The sequence below is a fragment of the Melanostigma gelatinosum genome (assembly GCF_949748355.1).
Source record: "Melanostigma gelatinosum genome assembly, chromosome: 13".
NCBI lineage: Eukaryota > Metazoa > Chordata > Actinopteri > Perciformes > Zoarcidae > Melanostigma > Melanostigma gelatinosum.
Genome location: NC_136646.1, coordinates 22241042 through 22262573, shown reverse-complemented (window position 1 = coordinate 22262573; position 21532 = coordinate 22241042). Strand labels below are relative to the sequence as shown.

Genomic DNA, 21532 nt, shown 5'->3' with positions numbered 1-21532 from the left:
GGTTGAAGACACATGGGGGGGGGGGGACACACAATTATTTACTGAGAGGTGGAATCAAGGCGGAGAGAGAATGGATTGGACAGATGGAGTAGGACCATGCGGCAGTGAGCACACAATGAGACACCACACAATCAACCACATAACAATATTAACGAGGCCTTGACAATGAATTAGCGACCGACCATTCACTAAGAATTAGCCGCGTCACGGTACAAGACCTCAGCAGAATGCTGCAGCAGAAAAGCACAATTGTTCTCGAATGGCTCGGCACTCCAGGGCACCAGCCTTTATGGATCACCTATGGTGGCTAAGGAGGAAAACTGTGCTCCTCCAGCTCAGCACAAGTTGTGTCATGTTTGCTGCACTTTGCACACCTCCCGCATCCCAACGCCTGTCCCCGCGCCGCTCCCAACTTTAAATGAATGCTTGTGGGATGGGAGGAGAAGCTCAGGCAAATCCCGCGCTGTCACTGTTGGTTTATCCTGCTGGCCTATGCCCAAGCGTCCCTCGCTGAAAGACTGTTCGTGTAACTGGGGCTGTGCTCACTGAACTGGCTCCCTGATCCCCCCCCCCCCCACCGCTGTAGCGTCTCCTCCAGCTCAGAGGCTTCTGTAATGAGCTCCCAGAATGCTGTCTGCTGGTTGTTTGGATGGCAGACGCAGACACATCCTTAGCCACAGTACAGTAGCTGTGCCGCTCTCCTCCTCCTCCTCCTCCTCCTCCGTGCACAACAGTTTTCTCCTTCTTTCCAAGGATTTCCTTCCTCTGTTCTCAGCAGAACTACACAAACATCCATTAAGGACTTTGTTAATTTGACAAAAATAACTCAGTGGGCATCTTCAAATTGATTTGTTTGACCATCAGTGCGACCCAGAAGTTATTCAGTTTAGAATAAATCAGAGAAAAGCAGCAAATTGTCACACTGGACAAACTAAAACCAGCAAATGAAATTCAGTATATTTGTAGCTCTCTGGATGGCGATGTCAGTCCGTCAGTTGGTCAATGCAACACGACAATATCTCAACAACTTTTAGATGGATTGCCATGACATTTTGTGCAGACATTCACGGTTAAATGTGTCCAAAACAAAAAGTACTTGATAAAAACGAACACCATCCCCATCAAGCCTCAACTTTACTTTGTGTCCAACGTTAACGAACACACATTAGCATGGTTATTAGCTAAGCTAAGATGGTGAACATGGTAAACGTTGCACATGCTTAACCTCAGCATGTTGCCATTGTGAGAATGTTAGCATGCTGACGTTAGCATTTAGCTCAGAGCATCACTGTGCCTAAGTAAAGCCTCACAGAGCGACTAGCGCGGTGGTTTGGTAAATCGGTACCAATTAATCATGTGACTAATTTATCGGTGAGTTAAATGAGTGTTTCTAATCTACCTTCGATCAATCAATTGATCCAGTAATTTTAGCTGCGCTGCAGCCGACTACACTAAACGAGCCGTGGCGACATCTAACTACCACCACTTTAAATTAACTGCTATGCTTGCACACGTTTGTTTACAGGGCAAGAAACAAACCACCATCACGACTGAGACGCTGAACCACCCTTTCTATAACGTGCGCTCCCTTCTGTCGCCGTCATACATAATTCAGTCACACACACACACACAGAGGATGATAGTGGTGGTGTCCGGTGATGGTGGCGGCAGACAGTGTCTGTGCACGCAGGGGGACGGTGATGCTGACAGATAACCCCCACCGTGTTTTCTAATAGGCTAATTTATCTAAACTGTGACCACACGGAACAACAGCACAGCACACAGCAGCACGTACTGCAGGGTGTCACGCTCTGGGCAGCTACAGAGGGGGTTTGAAGACTGTGGGGGGTTGGACACAGGACTAGTAAGCTTAGGGTTCGATAGCCTTTTCTTGTAAATTAATTAGATTCTCTTTGAATCCCTTCTTTTAATTCGGCCTATATTTCACTCATTTTAGGAAGCAAAAGTCAGTTAACTTCATATTTAAAGGAAGAGTTGGAAACTTTGGCAAATACGCGTATTCTCTTCCTTTTATTTATATTTATTTAGAGTAAGAAGACAAGATTGACACCACTCATGTCTGTACAGTAAATAAAAAGCTGAGTCTCCAGGAACTTACTGGTCCCAACCAAGAAATAGTCAGACCCACCGTAAAACATCTACTTTTCATTTATACACTGTTTTTTGGGGATTAAACAACCAAGATGCATCACGTCCAGCAGTTCGCTTTAGAGGTTTTGTAGTGGAACTGGGTGCCCAACCATGTTTACTGCAAGAAACACCCAGAGATATATTTGGGTTTATGTCACATGAAAACCGAAAATATCTCGTTTTGCATTGTAAATATGATATGCGAACACACCATCTGGTCATGCATCTGGTCCTGCTAGACATGTCAGTGTTATACGTGATGGAGTTCCATTTGAGGGAAACTGGTTATGTTGCTCCACAATCCTCCCTCGATGCCTCCCCTCCCTCCACCTCACCCTTTTCTTTCAGAGAGAGATCCAGACTTTTTCAACAGCACTCAATTACTGTGGAGAACTCTCCCCTGTTATAAGGGCACGTCACAGGAGAGGAACAAGTCGGGAACAGGACGATCTTACACGGAACAGACGTGAATGGAGTGGAAAGCTTGACAACAGCCCTTAGGCTACAAACCGCATTAGACTCACCATGTTTCTTGTTGCACACGCACACACCAACACACACACACACACACGCACGCACGCAGAGAGACATTCTGGATTCAGGTCAAGTGACGGTATGTACTTTTGATGTTTGGGAGCGCACAAGTCATCCAACTCTGACACTTCGATGTTGTTTTACACAGTCTGTAAACCTCTTAACCTTGCACAAGATATGTTTTTTTTCTTCACATTTTTAATATGAATGTCAACTTAAAAATTGATTTGCAGTTCACCCACACACAGTATGTTTCGGTGAAAGATGCAAAGGAATAACTGGAGGACCAGTATCCAGAGTAATGAAACAGTGTGGAGATAACGGTGGAATGTTAAAGAAGTGAGTATTTTGTAAAGTGTACAGATAAGGTTTCGTGTTGAATTCCCCGCCCTTATTTTAGAATCGTGCTGTTGGAAACTGTAGTAAGCTTGTTTTTATTATTGCTATTTAATGTTAACATTTAAGACTGCTGTCATATTAAATTGAACTTTGATGCAGACAGACAGACAGACAGACAGACAGACGGACATGTAGTAATCTCCTTGTGAAGTGATTTGCCATTCTGATGGACTTGTGTATGATATACTTTAACTAGAAATGTCAGAGACAGGCGTGATGCGTGTGAAATGACAATGAGGCGTTTGACTCCTTGAGTGAGAGGTGTTAAATAGTTAAGATCACATCCTCACACTTTAACCGCATCTCTTCGACTATTTTTACCTCCAGCTCCTTCTAATCATCAGTCTCTCTGTGCTTTGAGTTATCCGTCTTCCTCTCCTTCCTTTTTAATCCCGTCCCTCATTTGTCCCTCAGCTCACTTCTGCTTCTTGCTGAGCTGCTTTACGTCAACAGATCTGCCTTCGCCTCAGTCTCTAGTGGCAGAAGGCAAAGCCGCATCCAGGTGCCATGACTGCACTTTCTCCTTCTTAACTGTAACGCGGCTCTTTTTCCACACGAAAGAAGTTCGCAGCTCTGACTTTTAGGAAAAGGCAGAGAGAAAACAGCTCCTTAAAATCGATCCCTCTCTCCCATCCAATTGTCTCTACTCGCTCTTCCTCCACCATCATTATTTCTCTCCATCTTCTCCAGCTCTCAGGCCAATCTTCTGCCCGGACACACAATGCGCAGCCCCTCTGGAGTCCCGTCTCTTTACAATACCTGGAGTCATCAATGCACGGAACAAATTGCTTTGCCAAATTGCTGTGAGTTTTGCGGCGATGTGAAGCGATTTGCTCAGAAGGAGCAGACTGGCCCTGTCTTCCAGAGGGGAGATGGTGGCTGAGATTGCTGGAAGTGATTCTCGAAATGAAGCGGATGAGACGTCAACGTAAAAGGTGGCGACGACGGTGTTGTGTTGAAAGCAAAGAGCTTCAGATCTGTTTCCACTGGGACCACTTTGGTTGTTTCATTCTACAGTTTAATACGCTGCAGCACCTCGAGGAGCCAATAAATAAACTAACTCTCACTGTTCAGTCATTGAACTGCCTCACTTGATTCACAAAAAGCAACTTACTGTACTCAGAAGATAAGAAACATGTACACTTTTTATAGAGCTACAACAATTAATTGATTAATTCATCATCAAAAAATGAATAGGCAACTCTTTTCACTCTTTTCTCTGTTCCATATTGTTGTTGACTGCTGATCACAGGAAACAAGACGTCTGAAGCAAAAAGTCGTCTCTAAGAAATTCAGATTTCTTCACCATTTAAAAAAAAAATTACGATTATTGAGAAAATAATCCACAGATGATTTGATAATGAAAATAATCGTTAGTTCGCAGCAAATTCAGCGTTTAGACATTTCAGATCCGATTCTTTCATCAACAATCAGAATTTGTTCGTTTGATGTTTTTTATACTACGATACCCACAAAGTTTAGCAAACCACCTGAAAGTCCTGCGGAGTGAAATCATTCGGTCGTGTCGTGGAACAGATTTATGTGATGGACTGGGCTCTAAATTCTCGTTGTCTGACCTCTTGTTGGAAGTTCAAGTACTTGAGGGAGTCGCGGATGAATTACTTCGCCTTCCCCATGGGTCAGGGGATGTGGCTACTGATATTCAGTGACATTTACAACCTGTCCAAATGATATTGTAAGCAGGGATTCAGAAGACTACGCCACAGATACGCCCTGGACTCTTCCCACACACACACACCCACCCACCCACCCCCACACACACACACACACACACACACACACACACACACACACACACACACACACACACACACACACACACACACACACACACACACACACACACACACACACACACACACACACACACACACACACACACACTGCCAGAAGAGCAGAGAGATGCTAAGTGATCTGGGTGTTGCATAAGCAAGAGGACCAAGGAGATAGGCTGGTGATGCCCAAGGAGTCTGACGTAATCCCACAGAACACAAGAATGCACACACACACACACACACACACACACACACACACACGATGGACAGGAGACTGACAAACGCACAGGGACACTTGGACACGCAGCACTGACCTTAAAGCTCCAGTAGTTGGGCTGTTGCTGTGAAGTTCATGAAGGACAAAAGAGGGAAGCGATGGAGACAGAAAGAGAAAAGTTAGATTCTTCTCTCATACTGGTCAACACAAAAATATAAAATAATGGTGCTTTAAACAAGCGAGACTGGACAGGGGATAAGAGTGCGAATGCATCCTCCCCAAAAAGCTAAATCAGTTGCATTTCCTGAACCGTTTTCTTGTCGCGTGTTCCGTTTTCTGACAGGCAATCTGTGAAATCCATTCGAATTGTGGACAGCGCCATCGAATCTAAACCACAATCATTACGTGTGTTTGGGGGTAATGTAGGAAGGGGGCTGTGTTCTGCAGGCGTCGGGTTACAGTGCACCTGGAACAGGATTGCGCTGTTGGCCCCTAAGTGGTGAAGGGGGAGGAAATGAAAAGAGTGAAATAGAATCAAACAGCCGCCCACTCTGTTGTTCCGCTGTTGGCCTCTCTCCCAGACTTCTCCACCAAAAGGCAAGCCGCCGGTCCGTCTCCTCCTCGCTCTCTGCTGCCTGCGTCGCTCTCCATCCACCCGTCGTGCTACTTTTCATCTGAATTCCCAGCGGCCCGCGCTGAATCCCTCGTGTCCGTTTTGCCCCCCCCCCCCCCCTGCTGCCCGGTCATGTAGGTGCTCGCGTGTTGGCCTCGGGATGTGAGCTTTCCATTAAAACATAATTACCCCACAGTCAAAACCAAGCCGAGGCAAAAAATTTGAAATTAATAAAAGATTGGGCAGAGTTCATGAATTTTAATTCTAATCCAAACTCTTATTCTAGTTCTTGTTCTTATCTGCAGGCAACTTTCAGTCCATTCAGTCTCCGTTCTGCAGGAACCACATTATCTTCCTGGTGCACGGAGGGAAAAAAAAGTGACAGGCAAGTTTTGATTTATGATAGTTGGAGGTTTTTCATCATCTGCTTTCCATTTTAATACTGTCTCTACAAAAGCCTGGATTACGTCAGTGAACAGGGGCATCAGAGGGAGCGCTTTCAACCGATTATTACTTCATTGTGATCTGATCTTTCACTTAATGTCCCCTCATTTGGCCACTTTATGCTCTTCTCTCTTCCTGACTCTCTTCTCTTAATGTACTGTGGTGCAACTTGCTTGCTTGGATTTGAAACATTATCAAGTGTTATAGTTACACAAATCCAAAAACGTTAAGTTTTGATTCAGTAACATTTGGTCGAACACAGATTTTATAAAGCCTAGCGATGTGTCCCAATTCCATACTACACATTCAAGTACTACATACAATACAATTGGCAGTGAGTACGCAAGAAGTGCGCTTTTGTACAAATGTTCATCAAACTTTGACTTTGAAATGACACCGCTAATAAAACTCCAAACTTTACAGTAGCTGTGTCACAATTCTACACTAAATACTAACAGTATATAAATGTGTTTTACTGTTTTGCAGTTCGTAAGAAACGTCAACTTTATTTTTTTCGTCACATATATACATGAAAGTCGAACATTGCATTTAACCCATCCCAAGTATTTTGGGCGCCCGGCGAGCAACGTGAGGTTCAGTGACTCACTGCAGGAGCCGGGGATCAAACCGACAACCTTGTGATTAAAGGACGACCCGCTCTTCCCCCCGAGCCACAGCCGCCCCAAAGTATGCAAGAAATCAACACATTAAACCGTTTAATACCAACAGGATGACACTGCCGGTTTAACTTCAAAAAGAGATACATGCAGTGTTTACTTTCTGTTGCTGAAGCTGCTTTACCTCCATCTACAAGCAGCTCCTCCTTTTTAATTTACTTCCTGCACTGTTTTAAGTTTACTTTATTTGTCACTTTTGCAGTGAGAACTCACCAAACCTCGACTGAAGCACTGAAGCTGCTGCTCTGCTAACGTGCTGCTCACCGCGTCTTTAAACGAATGCAACGCGACAGCCCGCTCAAGGATCAAGCTGATTAAATCTGCATACTTGCACCTTTGAGTCCACACTCAGTCACCTTTCCAGTGTGAACGCACTACGTACTTAAAACCTGCTTGTAGTTAATAGCGGTGGTATTCGTGGAGCAATAAGGTGGAAATGGGACACAATGTAGTTGGTGTATAATAACACTAGTAGATGGAAACAATAGCAGCAACATAATGAAACCCATTACAAGTCATCTATCTAGGATATAAAACCGAGCCAAGTGAATGTTCTAACCTTCATTCTGAAAGGTAGAAGCTATTCTCAGGCATTTCAATGTGGCCGTGCTGTTTATAATTTAAAAAAAAACACAGTGCATATATCCGCCGAGTGGGACACTCAAAACGATATGGAGCATAATCTCCACCCACGCTCCTTTTTCCCCCCCATAGCATATACGTTTCGACCAAAATATGTCAAAGCAATTATTATTAAAGACACGTCTTTGATGTGACGCTGAGGAGAATCTCCGTCTCCTAGCTAGTTGTTCTGTACTTTTCTTTAATGTCGTATTAATGTCGCTGTTTAAAGGATTAAACTCTCCATAATGGGTTAATGCATTAAAACAAAAAACACCTTTAAAAATATATAATGCTCTAAAAAAGCAAAGCCGTTGGTCTCCATAGAAAGTTTTTATGCAGGTAAATCTTCACCTCCTCTGAGGGTCACAAAGCTAGTTCTCGGTAAGACTCGGGGGTCAGAGGTCACGGTGGTGAAGCGGACCTGAGTTGGCCTTGACTCCCCGATCATTCTGTGTCGTTAGCCAGTAAAGCGCCTCGAAAAGCTGCTGAACTGACAGCGGCTCAGCAGCTGCATCGGCGCGTCATAAATAATTGCTGTTCACTTGTTCAGACATCGTTAATAATTGTATTTTTCCCCACAAAGCTAAATGACTGAGGGCTGGCTTTAATGGTGCGGAGGTGATTTGTGGTCTGGTGTGTCTGCCTCTGCCAGTGTTTCTCTTGTTTGTTGCTTTAATGAGGCTCACTCACAAGTAAAGTAAACACATTCATTCTTCACCGCCTCGCTTTAACCGTTGCTCCGCTGACACTGAGAGGACACTGGCACTGAGAGGGTGCGAGCGTGAACTCCAGAGAGCCTATTTGACTGCAGCTTAACAACCCTTCATCCTCGCAGTCACCACTGCAACCGTCCCCTTTCATCTTTCAATCATTATTCTGCTTTCTACTCTCACTCTGTGACTCGTTTAGATCATATGCATTGACTGTGCTGTAATTCTGTTATGTACACTTCTGTCCAACCGGAGAGAGGGATCCCTCCTCTGTTGCTCTCCCAAAGGTTTCTGCTTTTATTTCCGCCATTGAAGTGGTTTTTTGGGGGGAGTTTTTCCTGTTGTGATGCGAGGGTCCTGGGACAGAGGACGTAAAACCCTCTGAGGCAGATTTGTGATTTTGGGCTGTACAAATGAATACGATTGAATTGAATCAATTTCTTCTGTGCAGACTTTATATTCAAGACACGGTTTTCTACTGTCAATCGTTGCCAGGCTACCTGCCGGATGAAACTCTTGGCTCAAATAGATCTTGTCATCATTAAAATCCTGTGGGATTAAATTTGCTTTGATCGCCAATGACACCGTGTTCCTGGAGTATGTATTGAGATGTCAGATTAAACTTTGGGCTGAGGGGCAAAAATGCGAGTAAAGACTCCCCTGTATTTACACACGTGTGTGTGTGTGTGTGTGCACAGTGAAGGACGTAGCCTCACAGAGTGTAGCGCTGCGTTACCAGACCGGCATGTAAAGCAGGCTGCACTCACTCCACCCCTCCTCCACCTCCCGTCTCTTTCTCATGTCGTCATCCTCTCTGCACCCCCGCCCCCCCCTTTCCTCACCACAACCATTCTTACTCTCTCTCTCCCCTTCAATCCTCCTCTGGTCTAGTTTGGCGTCTCAAACGTTACCGCAGCCTCTCGCCCTTTTCTCTCTCTCTCTCTAAAAAACCTACACTCGTCTGCACAGCAAATGAACGCTCAGCCGGACGCACGAAAATAATCTGTGTACAGTTTATAGTGTCGTCCACTCAGCCTTCGTCTACCTGCTGCATATGCACGCCGTCACCACAACAACCACTACAAACACAACAGGCGTGAATGTAATCCCCCCCCCCCCCCCACACACACACACACACACACCTCTCTACAACAGCATCCAGCTCCCAGTTTCAAGCTTCCAGTCCCGTCTCACCTGCAGTGCACCTGTCCACCACTCCGGTCATCCCAGGCTGTCCGTCAGGTGCAGCGTATCCTCATCGTGTTTTTACCCGTCTCTCCCTCCCTATGCTTCTCTAACCCTCCCTCCCCTCTCCCTCGCTCGGTCTCTCCCTTTCTCTCTCTCTCTCTTGCTCTCCAGTAGCACATGCGGCGGAAACTCTTTATTTAATTCATTACAACACCAGCCGATTAACTCCTTCGCAGATGGGTGGCTGGCTCCTGCTGGTGCTGGCTAATTGAGCAGCGGGTTGCTTGACTGGCTGCCGCGCTCCTCTCCAGCTCCTCCCTCTCCCCCCCCCCGCCTCCCTCGCCGTCAACGCTCTGCACATCAACGAGATGACACGGTATCCTGGGCTCTGCTCCCCCCCCCCCTCCTTCCGTGCAGAAGACACCCCGTCACTTCAGGGTCTGTCCAGTCTCCTGGATATATATTTTTTAACAGTCTGCCTCGTTATTCCTCTCTCCCTTCGGTCTTCATCGTTGTGCAATTCCTGCTTCTCTACACAGCCTGACCTTTGCAACGCGATATCCCTACTTGCCATTTATGGAAAGAGGTTGCCACGGCAACTATGGACTCCACCTGCCTTTCACCCGCCCTCGCTCCCTCACGCTCGCTCCCTCACCCCCTCACCCTTTCATTCTGTCCTGTCTCCTGCTGTGCTTTTCTGTCACGCTACGTTGAATTTAACACTTTTTTTTTGATAAGTTCAGATAACCGCATTTGCATTTAATACGTTTATGTGTGCGACTTCTCGTCTTCCCTCACACCTCAACAGCATTGTGACGTTCTGCAGGTCCTGGCAGCAGTGGAACAAAGAAAAGCTCGGCTGTGACAGTTTAATGACGGCCTCTTATAACACAAAGACCTCCTGACGGACGACCCTCACTTATTCTCTCCGTCTCTCAATTATTTCAATGAGCACAATGTGAAGCTTTGTGCTGCTCTCACTCTGAAAGTTACCTGACAAGATACTTTTTGTTGCCTGATTGGACCCAAACTATTAAGTGTTCTTTTTCTCTCTACGTATGCCGACTATTTTCTGTCCCCAAGATGACAACATTGACCAGTTTGATCCCCAAAAGAAACGCGTACCGAGCGCCAAACGCGTCACGTATCTCCAAAATAAAACATGAAATGTATTGACAAATATTATCAGACACAATTCCTTTCAAGGACAAAAAATCCCTCAAGAGGCGGTGAACTGCGTACCTGTTCTCGTGCAGACCGCTCTGACGTGCCCCTCATGCTGGTGTGGGAGGGCGAGGGAGATGGCGGGTTGTGATGCGGATGCTGCAGCTGCTGCTGCTGGTACTTGCTCTTCAGGTGGTCCATGAAGGCGTCCCTCTTGCGTTCCATGTCGACCTTGTGCAGGTTGGTCAGGGCCTCCAGGCTCTGGGCGGCGCTCACGGTGTGGCGGTGCTCCGACGTGTGCACCAGGCCCACGTTGGAGAAGCGCCGAGCGCTGTTGCCCAGAGTCCGGTACTCTCGCGGATACTCCAAGTCATCTGTCGAGATCATGTGACCGCCACCACGCTCGGCATCTGAGGGACGAGGACAGAAGAGCGGAAGGGAGGATAAAGGAAAGGAAGCAAGAAGGAAGTGGGTGGAAAAGAAAAAGAGGTGAATCCCCACACACACACACACACGTGTGCAGAAAGATTTCAGGGTGGAGACGTACACACACAGAGCAGGCACACATAGGTGGAAACAAACGGAGCAGAGGGAATGAGAGTGGACAGGAGAGAGAGAGAAATGGGATGTTAGATTTGCCACCAGGACGAAGCAGTTCCCTGCAGAATTATTGATTTCAAGTTCTGAAGGGAAGAAAAATGAGAAAAATAAAAAGCTTCTCCGATAGATCGAAGGAAGAGACTCAAACGTTTGTCTTGCTGGATATTCCATTGTGATAAGCTTGTTGTCTTAAGTGGCTTTCATTGTTTTCTCAGGAAACAGAGAAAAACAAAATACTGAAATGTGTGGTGAGTGAAAGTCAGTCAGGAACACTTCCTTCATGTTTGTCCCCGGTTCTCGCTCTTTCTCACCCGCTCCTTCGGTCTGAGCTTTCCCTCCATCCCCTCACACCCTCTGACACTTTCTCTACATATTCTCACTGTCTCTTGTCTGGACTCTACTGATTCTGCTGTCCACCTTTTAAGGAGGCGCATCACTCTGACGGCCGCTGGCCTTTTATCGGCGCTCTGACTGACGGGCGACACAGCCCGAGGATGACGGCGAACAGGAAGGGAGACGGACACAGCCGGTAGGAGAATGTATGGCTGCACAAAAAACATATAAAAATAAAATGTGACTGGAAAAAATGAATGAACTCAAAAGTGCGATGAAAAGAGCAGGGAGCCATTCGCCCGGTGAGTTACCTTGCTTAGGGAAACAGGCCCCGGAGTTGGCTAGAAGAGAAACATGCGAAGGGTTAATTTGTGTGTTTGTGCACAGATGTGCAAGCAAACACGCCAGGACACGTCACATGACCATCAGAAAAGAGCTATCGTGAGACAGCAGCACTTTCTCTGAATTACAATCAGTTAATGCATGATGTATGCATTATGATGTTTCATAAGGGTTAACATACGGGGAGATGGCTTGCTATGAATACCAATAGTGTCGTACTGTAACCTGAGGGATGATAAATGAATATTGAATATCATGCTTTTCACACAGAAATCACAAGACATTCCTTCATATTTGACCTTATTAATTCAATATGAACTTTAAGCACGTAGGAAAACCAATAACATCAGCGATGGATCAAATAAAAAACCTGGTGAAACTAAAAGTATAAAAAGTGCTGAGGCTTAATAGAGCTGCATGAGGCAGACCATCTGTACATTAAAGGCTCATCAGCAGCATTAGGAGGAGCTGAGTGAGTGAGCAGCAGAGGACGGCTCCTCAGGGCCGGAGCAACAAATGGACTGTTAATGAAGGCGGAGGAAGAGCGGCCAGACGGAGGCCCGACGGAGCTGCGACGCTCTCCAGTGGACAAACTTTATCACAGAAGAAGCCTGTTCAGGGCAGAAGGTCCGGCCATTAATCCAACACAGCTGCCATCAAACGGCACTGCTGTCGCGAACCCGTCTCTCACTCTATTCATCTGCTGGAGAGGATAGCGCACTCAGAGTGCGATCAACCGTTTCAGCCCTTACATCCAGCGCCATGATGAAGCGCTGATAAACTGAGCACGGGGTGATGTGAAATGGACTGACCTCCTGGCTAATAGCATTAGCATTGAGCTCTCCGCTGCACATCAAGGCTGCCGGCCGTGTTCATCTGGCCCCCGTCGCAGCCTCCCAGATCTCCGGTTTACACTTCATTAGGCGGGAGCTTATTGTGCATCAGCTAACAAGGACCTGACTCAAGGGCCCCATTACAATGGCTGACAAAGCTATAGGCCGGCTTATTATTGTGACCGAGCATCCACTACAAGTGAAAAGCTGAGTAGGCTACGCTGCCTCTGGATAAACATAAAGCTGAGAAGAGAATGAAAATATGTTTATATTCATCAACTGCAGAAGGTTAAGGGCCTAACAGAAGTTGAAATGATATACAACTTCATGGCTTGCCAAAAGAAACTTTTTTATAAAGATCAGCATCTCTTTGGAATAGAGCCTAACAACTTTCCAAACTGCAGTCTGTGGATATACTCTCCGACGCTGTATGCAAAGCCCTCATCTTGAACACTGCAGGAGTAAACGTTGTGTGGGCAGAAGAGCGAGAATAGAAAATGGGAACAAGTTTATCATCTCCGCTTTCGTCATTCACAGCCAATATATTTCCACATAAGCTGGCAGACAATAACCCTGACAGCCAAAACAATCTGTGCGCGCTCACGCGACGCCAGCATCATTTAAACTTACATAAAGGAGCCTTGATGGGGTGGGTTTCTGCTGACCGCTCTGTCACAGGAAGAAAGCGATGTCTGTCAGCGAGTCTGGGTCTGCAGCAACTACAGAGACTAAGAACCTCCAGGACAAGATGCACGTTGGTCAAGGAAATAACAGAAGACCTGGATGACAACGGGAGGCCGCAATCAGAAGCGATACGATCTGTGAGCCCCGGCCAACGAGACCTGTGCTGCACTGCCAAGACACAGAGCACAGTCCAGAGCATTCACCTGCCGAAATAAAAGGGAGTCCGCTACTGTGGGCCTTGAGAGATAAGACAAGACAAACAAGCAAGGTAAAAAACAACAACAAAGAACCCCCACCCCTCTAACGACCAATACACTCGGATCAAACAGGCCAACTCCACGTGCTGTTTCTCTGGGTTTATGCAAAGCAGATTAAGCCGAAAATCCCCGTCCACCAGGGGCGGTTGGTTCACAGACAAATGGATTTTTGCATCTATTTCTTATATCGCAATCAACAGACATTCTCTCTCACAGTTATAAAGATCCGTGCTGCATTCCACCGAGCCACATTCTCAACTTTTCACGTTGTTTGAGTCACCAGTCTCTGCCGCCTTCAGTCGGTTATTTATACACGGAGGAAACTTTAGTGCGTGACGTGAGGCGTTTGCCAACTCACCCACAACTACCACCATTCATCACACATCCACAATAATATTCTGCATCATCACAGTCAAATCCTGCAGCACGCGGAGGGAAAGGTGGGGATTTATTTCCCTTTACAGTCACCTGATCAACTGGACTTTCAACTTGGGGAGAGAAGTTGCTGCAAATCGTATGCATGGACATTTGGCATGGCGAATCAGGAGGCGAGAAGGAAAGTGGATCGGGTTTGCTTTGATGGATTTGGAAGAGGCAGGCGTGCGTAGCTTTATATTTCGGGCATGTTAAACAAGTGGGTCAGAGGGAGTTGGGGGGTGTAAGAGAGGCTTCAAGTCTCGCAGAACCGTAAGGAAGCTGCCGACCGCACATACGCAAACATTCTTTAACAGCTAAATCTAAATTCACCGGTTTCACTCCATACTTATTAATCACATATGCAGCTGCACCTCGGGGCGACATGAGTCACAACTATTAATGCTGTGTCTGAAACAAAACATGTACTTGACAGGATGCAAATGCTTTCTGTCCAAAATGAATAAATATATTCGACAAAGAAAACGTGAAATGAGATTTTTATCATTTTGTATTGATGAAATAATCATTTACTTGGCTAACGGTTTCAGTAGGAACTGGTGAAAGTGTTGGTAAAGTCCTTTTTGAGGCCTTGATGTCTGTGAAACGTTCATCACAGTTTGAAGTGTGTCTCTGAATGCTGCCTGTCTCACCTCTCTGCACTTGCCGAGCAGCACACGGTCTTCTCCCGCTGCGTTTTGACTGTGAACCGTCAGCCATCAGGGGAAGCAAGTGGCATCGGTGAATAAATAAACAAGAAGGTAATAAATCAAAGAAAGAAATTGCCAGTTTAAGAAACTCTGTGAAACAGAACGCTCTGTCCTCAGCAACGTGTCAAGACAACTTTGAAGTGAGTTTGCTCTTCAGCTGTGCTGATTTAAGTGATCTAGATGACGGCAAGACGTTTTCATTTCAGCAGACAAACTTCATATTAATGAACGCCACCAAATTCCTAAAGAAAGGAAAACCTGTATTGTAAAATAATTTGATAGCAATATAATAATACTGAGTCCGGGTAGCTCAGCTGGCAGAGACAAAGCGTTGACGTCTGAAGGTTGAGAGTTTATGTAAAATATCATGTTGTGTGTCAATACGCAACTGTTTTCTTGTTTTTATGTAATTTACTGATATCCATGTTGCACAGCTCTTTTAGACTCTTCCTCATCACTCAATACTTCTATATTTGAAATATATAGTTTAATAACTGGTTATTTTAATTAAACCAAGCATTCAGACATCTATCCTCGTTCTTCTTGTGAATATTTTCATCATCCCGTGTTATTTAGTTTCTCTGATCGTGCAGCGTCCTCCCCAGAAGCTCTGCCGTTGTGCAGATGGTTTGGGAAGGCCGGGCACGGCTCTTCCCTCCGATACACAGCCTAATTTCCTGCAAGCATGGCGGGGCTCCTTGTGGGATGCCGGCCGTGACAGCGCAGGGCAGACAGACCGGCTGAATATTAAGCAGGGAGGAAGGAGGGAAAGAGGTAAAAGTGCAGCAAACTGCTAATCCGGCACGTCTATTAAAGGCTACAGCCTACAGGAAATAAGTCAATCTGTGAGGACTTCAGCTGTTGCAACTCTATAAGCTCCGTTGGGAACAGTTACAACAAATAACTAGAAGGAGAGCGGGGCATGGCAGGATTAAAAAAAACACCAATCAGGCCTGCAGGTCACAACTCAAGACTCAACTAGTTTAAGACCTTAAATCATCACGCCAAAGCCACATGAAGAGACGGTGAAGTGAACACACTGAAACCAGCTCGTGTGCCGGCTGTTGTAGCTACAACGACTTCCCCTGCTACACAGTTACTCATCCTGCAAAGAGGGCTGGCAAGTGACTCCCGTCTCACTGACTGCGAGCTGTCACGCAAACCTTGAAATTGAATAGTGCAAATAGTAGACGTTCGGATTTCAATGAATAGCCGGTCGAAAAGCGACTCCGAACTTGAAAGAGGAACTTTTTGTTTCCATCTCTCTTATCTCGCTGCGTTGAGCTTGCTCTCCACTTAAAACAGTGAGGCTCCAGGCAAAAAGACACATAAACCAGCAGGCATGTGCACTCTCCATTAAGGTAATCTGCGAGAGCGTCGAGGCGCCGCTGTGCCGGGAGAGGAGAGTTAAAAGGGGTGAACCCGACGGCCGGGCAGAGAAAGGTCAACGTCAACGCCAACGTGTCGGTGCTGCTGGACGCAGTAACGGGGCGAGACAGTGAGACGGCATCAGGCTGCCTCACCTAAAAAACTTACAAAGACAACTGCAATCTGTCGCTCCGCACAAAGTGACGGGAACGCCTTCTTGATCAGTGAACCGTGCACAACAAGGAGTGAAGTGCCCATCTCTTCACCTGCTGCTCCCCTCTGTCTATCCATCATCTGCCTCTCGCTCTCCTCACCCTCCCGACCCCCCTAAGCGTGGTTTCCCTGGGAGGCGCTGGGGAATACTGTGTAGGCAGCCAAGTTAAAATCGCAGCAGTAGCGTGGATCCAGCAAAGCACCTGTTAATACACAAAAGGCGCGCCGCGGCTCCACGGCAACATCTCTGGGGCCGTCTGTACCTGGAAACACAAATGTGTGTTTTCAACTGGAGGATAAATGCACGAGATGATATATAAATGTGACAGAGAAGGGGGGGAAGCAGGCGTACAGTAATGCACACTCTTTGTTTGACTCGTCATCCTGGTAAAAGCCTGCCGTCTTTTCCTGGAATAGAAGCGATCAAGCAGCAGGCGAGAGAGCCTCTTAATTACAGCCTTTGTTGAACCAGGTCATTCAGCACATTACAGCACACTGGGCGTGAAGAAGACCCTCGAGCCACATCTCGTTACATCAGTGCTGCTCAGTTTACCTCACTGGGGAGGCGGACGCCGATGTCAATGAGATGCTAGGTGGAGACGGGCGGAGGTGATAGGAGTTTAAGAGACGGTAGACGGAGGATAAGACGTTTGTTGACGCCATGGCTGCCTGCATACAGAGCTTCTTCAAACAGTTGACCTGTGATCTCCGCGGGGCGCAGCGCTGACTGGTCGTCACAGGTAGCAGATAAGTAATTATTGTCAACATCTTGTGTCATTTCATCATGGAATACAAATCAGCAAAGTAATACGCTTGGTCTTCTGCCACACGGGCCGCGAGGCAGCGCACAAATGTGCAGAGCAATCGAATATGTGATGTTTTGTTATGACACCTTATTGATCACAAATGCTGGAAATGTCTCTCCCTGTCTGAGGCCGCCCACGTGTTCGTTAAAGACCAGCCTCATGGAACAAAAGCTCAAATCCAGGACCTCCAGTTCAAGGCAGCTGACTCTACATAACCCTCCTTTAGTCTGCAGTATTACTGTAACACAGTGGACTCAAATCAAACGAAGCAATGCTGAAGAAACAGCCCCCCAAATACTCACAACATAACACAGAAACCACAATATTGAGACGGCAAAACACACAAACATCTATCTGTACATGTTGAATTCATTGGAGATGTGCCCGGTGAGCTTTCAAGCCAATCTCAATGGATTCAGCTGAGCAGCTGACAGCCAGGCCAGCGAGCCAAGAGATGAACGCAGCAACAACACAAAGAATAAAAAGAACAATCGTCACCATCCAACTGTTTTCCCTCACAAATGAACACACTGAACTATGACAACCATGGACTGGGGTTTATAAATAGAGGCACTTGCCTTGATTTTTATCAATGCTGTATTTTGAATTCCTGTCAAATACAAACAAAATGCTGTTTATTTCCCTTGCTACATGTTTCCATTTATAATAGGATAGGAGCCTCCAATTAGACCAACAACAATAACAACAGTGAATAACAGTACAGTCCATCTCTCAAGTAAACAAGTAGCACCTGTTATTTTGAATTGAATAATTACTGAAGATGAGCAAACAAGTTAAGAGTAGAGGAGGGAGACATGAGGGACAGAGACAGACTCTCCTGAGGGGTTACCAGCGACCGCTTATCATGCAAACAGGCCAACTCTGCGAGAGGCAGGTGGACGAAAACTCTCGTCTAATCAGATTCTGCCGGCTGTTCTTTTATCTTGCTCACACATCTCCCTCAGAACACGCATGAACCACATGGAGAGCCCGATACTTGAAAGGAAAGGAGCGCACATTAAAGGCCTTCGAGCTGCATTAAAAGCTGCTGTACTGAGGACGAGCTGATAAATACAAATTTAAAAAAGCGTGCAGAAAAACACTCGCGTGGCGGTCGCTCGCTGGTAATAGACCCCTGTGATGGCTGCCAAGGACTCCATACTAAATCACTCCGGTCTAATAGGTCATTATCTGTCCCATAGGCCCTGTAATATTTACAACACACACACACACACACACATAAACATTGGCGCATAAAAAGCAGCAAAGCACCCACTGACTGCAATATGCGTGATGGGGTGAAATTTGGTGGAGTAGCTTAAGCAGCAAAGACAATCTTAAATGGGAGATTTAAGAAGTCCTCTCTATCTGAGCTGATACACGGAGCGTCTGCATATTCATGAGATGAGCCGGGTGATTATGAAGAGGGGGGGGGGGGCAGCGCCTGAGGAAGAGGGCGGAAAGGGAATCTTTTCACGATTCCTGTTTCTCTGCTTTGAGAGTGTGTGTGAGTGTGAGTGAGTGAGTGAGTGAGTGAGTGAGAGAGCGAGAGCGAGAGCGAGAGCGAGAGAGAGAGAGAGAGAGCGAGAGCGAGAGCGAGAGCGAGAGCGAGAGCGAGAGCGAGAGCGAGAGAGTGTGTGTGTGTGTGTGTGTGTGTGCGTGCAGTAGGGCTGTGTGTTATGGCTGAAATCCACACTGGAGAATTGCAATACCTACTTAAAGTTGCACTGTGCTATATGTTTTATCCATATGTTTAACAATGAATCAAATGATTCGACGTAATGTGAAAGGGGTCGCTCGCAGTGTTGAACCCACTGAGATTCATCACCCAGCTCTGAGCAGCTTATTTTAGTTTACACAGAGTTACGGTTATGGTTCAGTCTCAACATTAGCAAATGAATATTTATATTCCTCCTCGTGTGCTTTGTGTGAAAATAGGCAATTGTTTGATTCCACATCAGGCTTTAGAACTCTATAAAATGACTGTCAGGGTTGTGTTTCTGTCGGCTTGTTATTATTCTGCCCCCAAGAGGCCGGTAGAAAAACATCCATCAGCAGCTTCAAAGGTACCACAGGTACCACAGGTACCACAGGTAGCACAGATACCACAGGTAGCACAGGTACCACAGGTAGCACTGTGCAGCTGTGGAGCTGTGGATTCATGTCTGGGTCCCACGTTTGTATTTGTCTTGTGCACGCATACACAGTCATGCAAATGGTTTCACATTATTCTACTGATCATGTGGCATTGAAGCACAGAGAACATGGAGAATGCATTGTATACTGTCTAAGTCCTGCTTTATTAATGTGTCTGTGCGCCTTCATTGCTGTTATCTTATTAAGCCGTTAACAGGGCATTGCTGTAAAAGAACATACATACTAAACCAACCTGCCCTGTAGACATACAAGTTAAATGAATAAAACAAATTATTTTTCTTTTGAAATGTAATGAAAAGTAATTGGAAACAACAACAATTTCTGGGGAGCCTATTTACATCGAGGAGTATTTCTTGTTGCTGTGCATCACCGACTGGAGGTTCATTAAGCCGAGTCCGGACAGGTCGGAGCCTCTTACTGTTTCTTTCCTCCAGAGGACAACACGCTGACAGCATCAGGCTGATTATACAACAGCAGTTTGAAGGCACGCTGCCAAGACTGTCTGTAGGAAAGCAGAAGTGTCAAAACTTCCAAACTGAATGTAGGAGAGTGAGAGCCGGGATGACTTTTTAACGACGCTGCAGCAACCACCCTTCAAGTTTTAAATCTCTTAAAATGCTCCCTTGAGGCAAAACCAGTAGGTACATAATGAGAAGAGGTGTGAAATAAAAGAGACGTAACATTAAATAAATCAAGGCTTGCGTACAGGATGGAAATCATCTTTTTTTTTTTACTGCGGTGATCAGACAAGGCGGATAATAGAATAAATAAATTACCAGAGTTAGAGCTGTTAAAAAGTAAAATAACTTTATAAATAGGTTTACGGTGGCACAGATAAAACCAGTTATGATAAGGTGTTGAACCGTCCCCCTCCAGTTACAGCTGAAGTGTGAGCTTTTAAGATGTGAGGGTACAAACAGTCTTCATGTGTAAAAGCTCGCTGAAGACCTGATATTGAATTAACCCGATTGATTGTCAGGTTCCACCACCAAAGAGACAAACACGGCGCTGCGGTAGAAATGCAAGGTAATTGCAAATGGCATCTAATGTTTTTTCTTTGTTGTTGTTCTCGTGTCTAATTAAACACTTAAGCACCAAAACAAGATTATTATTATTTTAATATCATTTCAGCGGAGGGAAAGCCAAAAACCCGATTTGTGCTGCTGAGACTGGGAGCCTAAGGTTTCCTAACGATCGTGTAATGATGTGTAATTTGCAGTAAATCTCGTCACCGCTGCCGGTTAAATACGTGGATCTCAGCTGCTGGTGGAGCAGCACAGTTCAGGTTACTTCTTTTACGGGGCAGGATTACTGAGCTGGCTCTGACATGACGTTTGTTGCCTTTTCTCTCCCATCAGACCTGCTGCCAAGCCTCTCGTTGTATTAGCATGCTGCCATTCTCATCGCAGACTAACCAAGCACTCTCCCACAGGAACACATCTGTTGTCGGATTAGTTAGGCCTCGGCCACGGGTTATCAATCAAAGTGGTGAATCACAGTACAAACTCATTCATCTCATTCATCACTTACACCGGCTGATTAAATGATTTACCAGAACAGATGTAGGCAAGAACGATGGCGGGGTAATGAAAGACGAGGGGGACGTTAAAGAGAGGACGCGTTCGGCTCCACCAGCCAAACAGAAGCGACTGTGGCAAGTGAAACGGAGAAAAATGAGTTTCGAGTTCGGCTGCGACAAAAGCCCGGCTGGCACACGATTTGGCTGCATTTCACTCAGCAGCATTATCATTTAATGGGGTTGTAACATCCGCAAGTGTCATTGTACTAAAAATGATATTAAATACAAGCACTAGCCTCGATAGTCGACTTTTGAAGTGTTCAGTGGCGGGTGACGTCATCTCGTGTGGCAGAGTAATAGGTGTACTTTGTGTGGCGTGTCAGCTGGAGGTGACGGGTGTGCAGAGGTGGCGAGGTGGTCGGGGATTAGCACTGAAACCTGTGCAGCGCCAGGTGAGGCCCTGCAAACAAAGGCCAAGCACGAGCACCTCAAGAGGGGGGGGACAGAGGTTAAACTGAAGAGCACAAATGAGTGATACTTGGTGAAGACAGAGACTATGAATTAACCTCAGAACAAGCTTGAAGTGCTAAAAGCATCTTCTTAAGCATGCTCGTTCTTGTCTCCGTCTCAGACAAAGAGGATTTTATTTCAAGGAAATCGCTAAATTCCTCTACAATGCCTGTTGAATATTTTCAACGAAGACATTTCTTGTGTTTTTGTGGAGGATGTTCTCTCCGTGTCAGTGTGGGTTGTGGTTTTTTTCCCAGGTTCTCCAGTCT

General features: G+C 46.0%; 1 protein-coding gene across 1 annotated transcript in view; it reads right to left on the bottom strand.

Annotated features, from left to right (window-relative positions):
- Positions 1-21532, bottom strand: part of srcin1a (SRC kinase signaling inhibitor 1a) — a gene marked incomplete at both ends in the record, with an annotated part of 99209 nt that overhangs the window by 23780 nt on the left and 53897 nt on the right. Inside the window, 3 exons of the mRNA XM_079281575.1 lie at positions 5195-5221; positions 10596-10927; positions 11762-11791. Coding sequence (XP_079137701.1) covers positions 5195-5221; positions 10596-10927; positions 11762-11791 — 389 coding nt within the window. The remainder of the gene's footprint in view (positions 1-5194; positions 5222-10595; positions 10928-11761; positions 11792-21532) is intronic.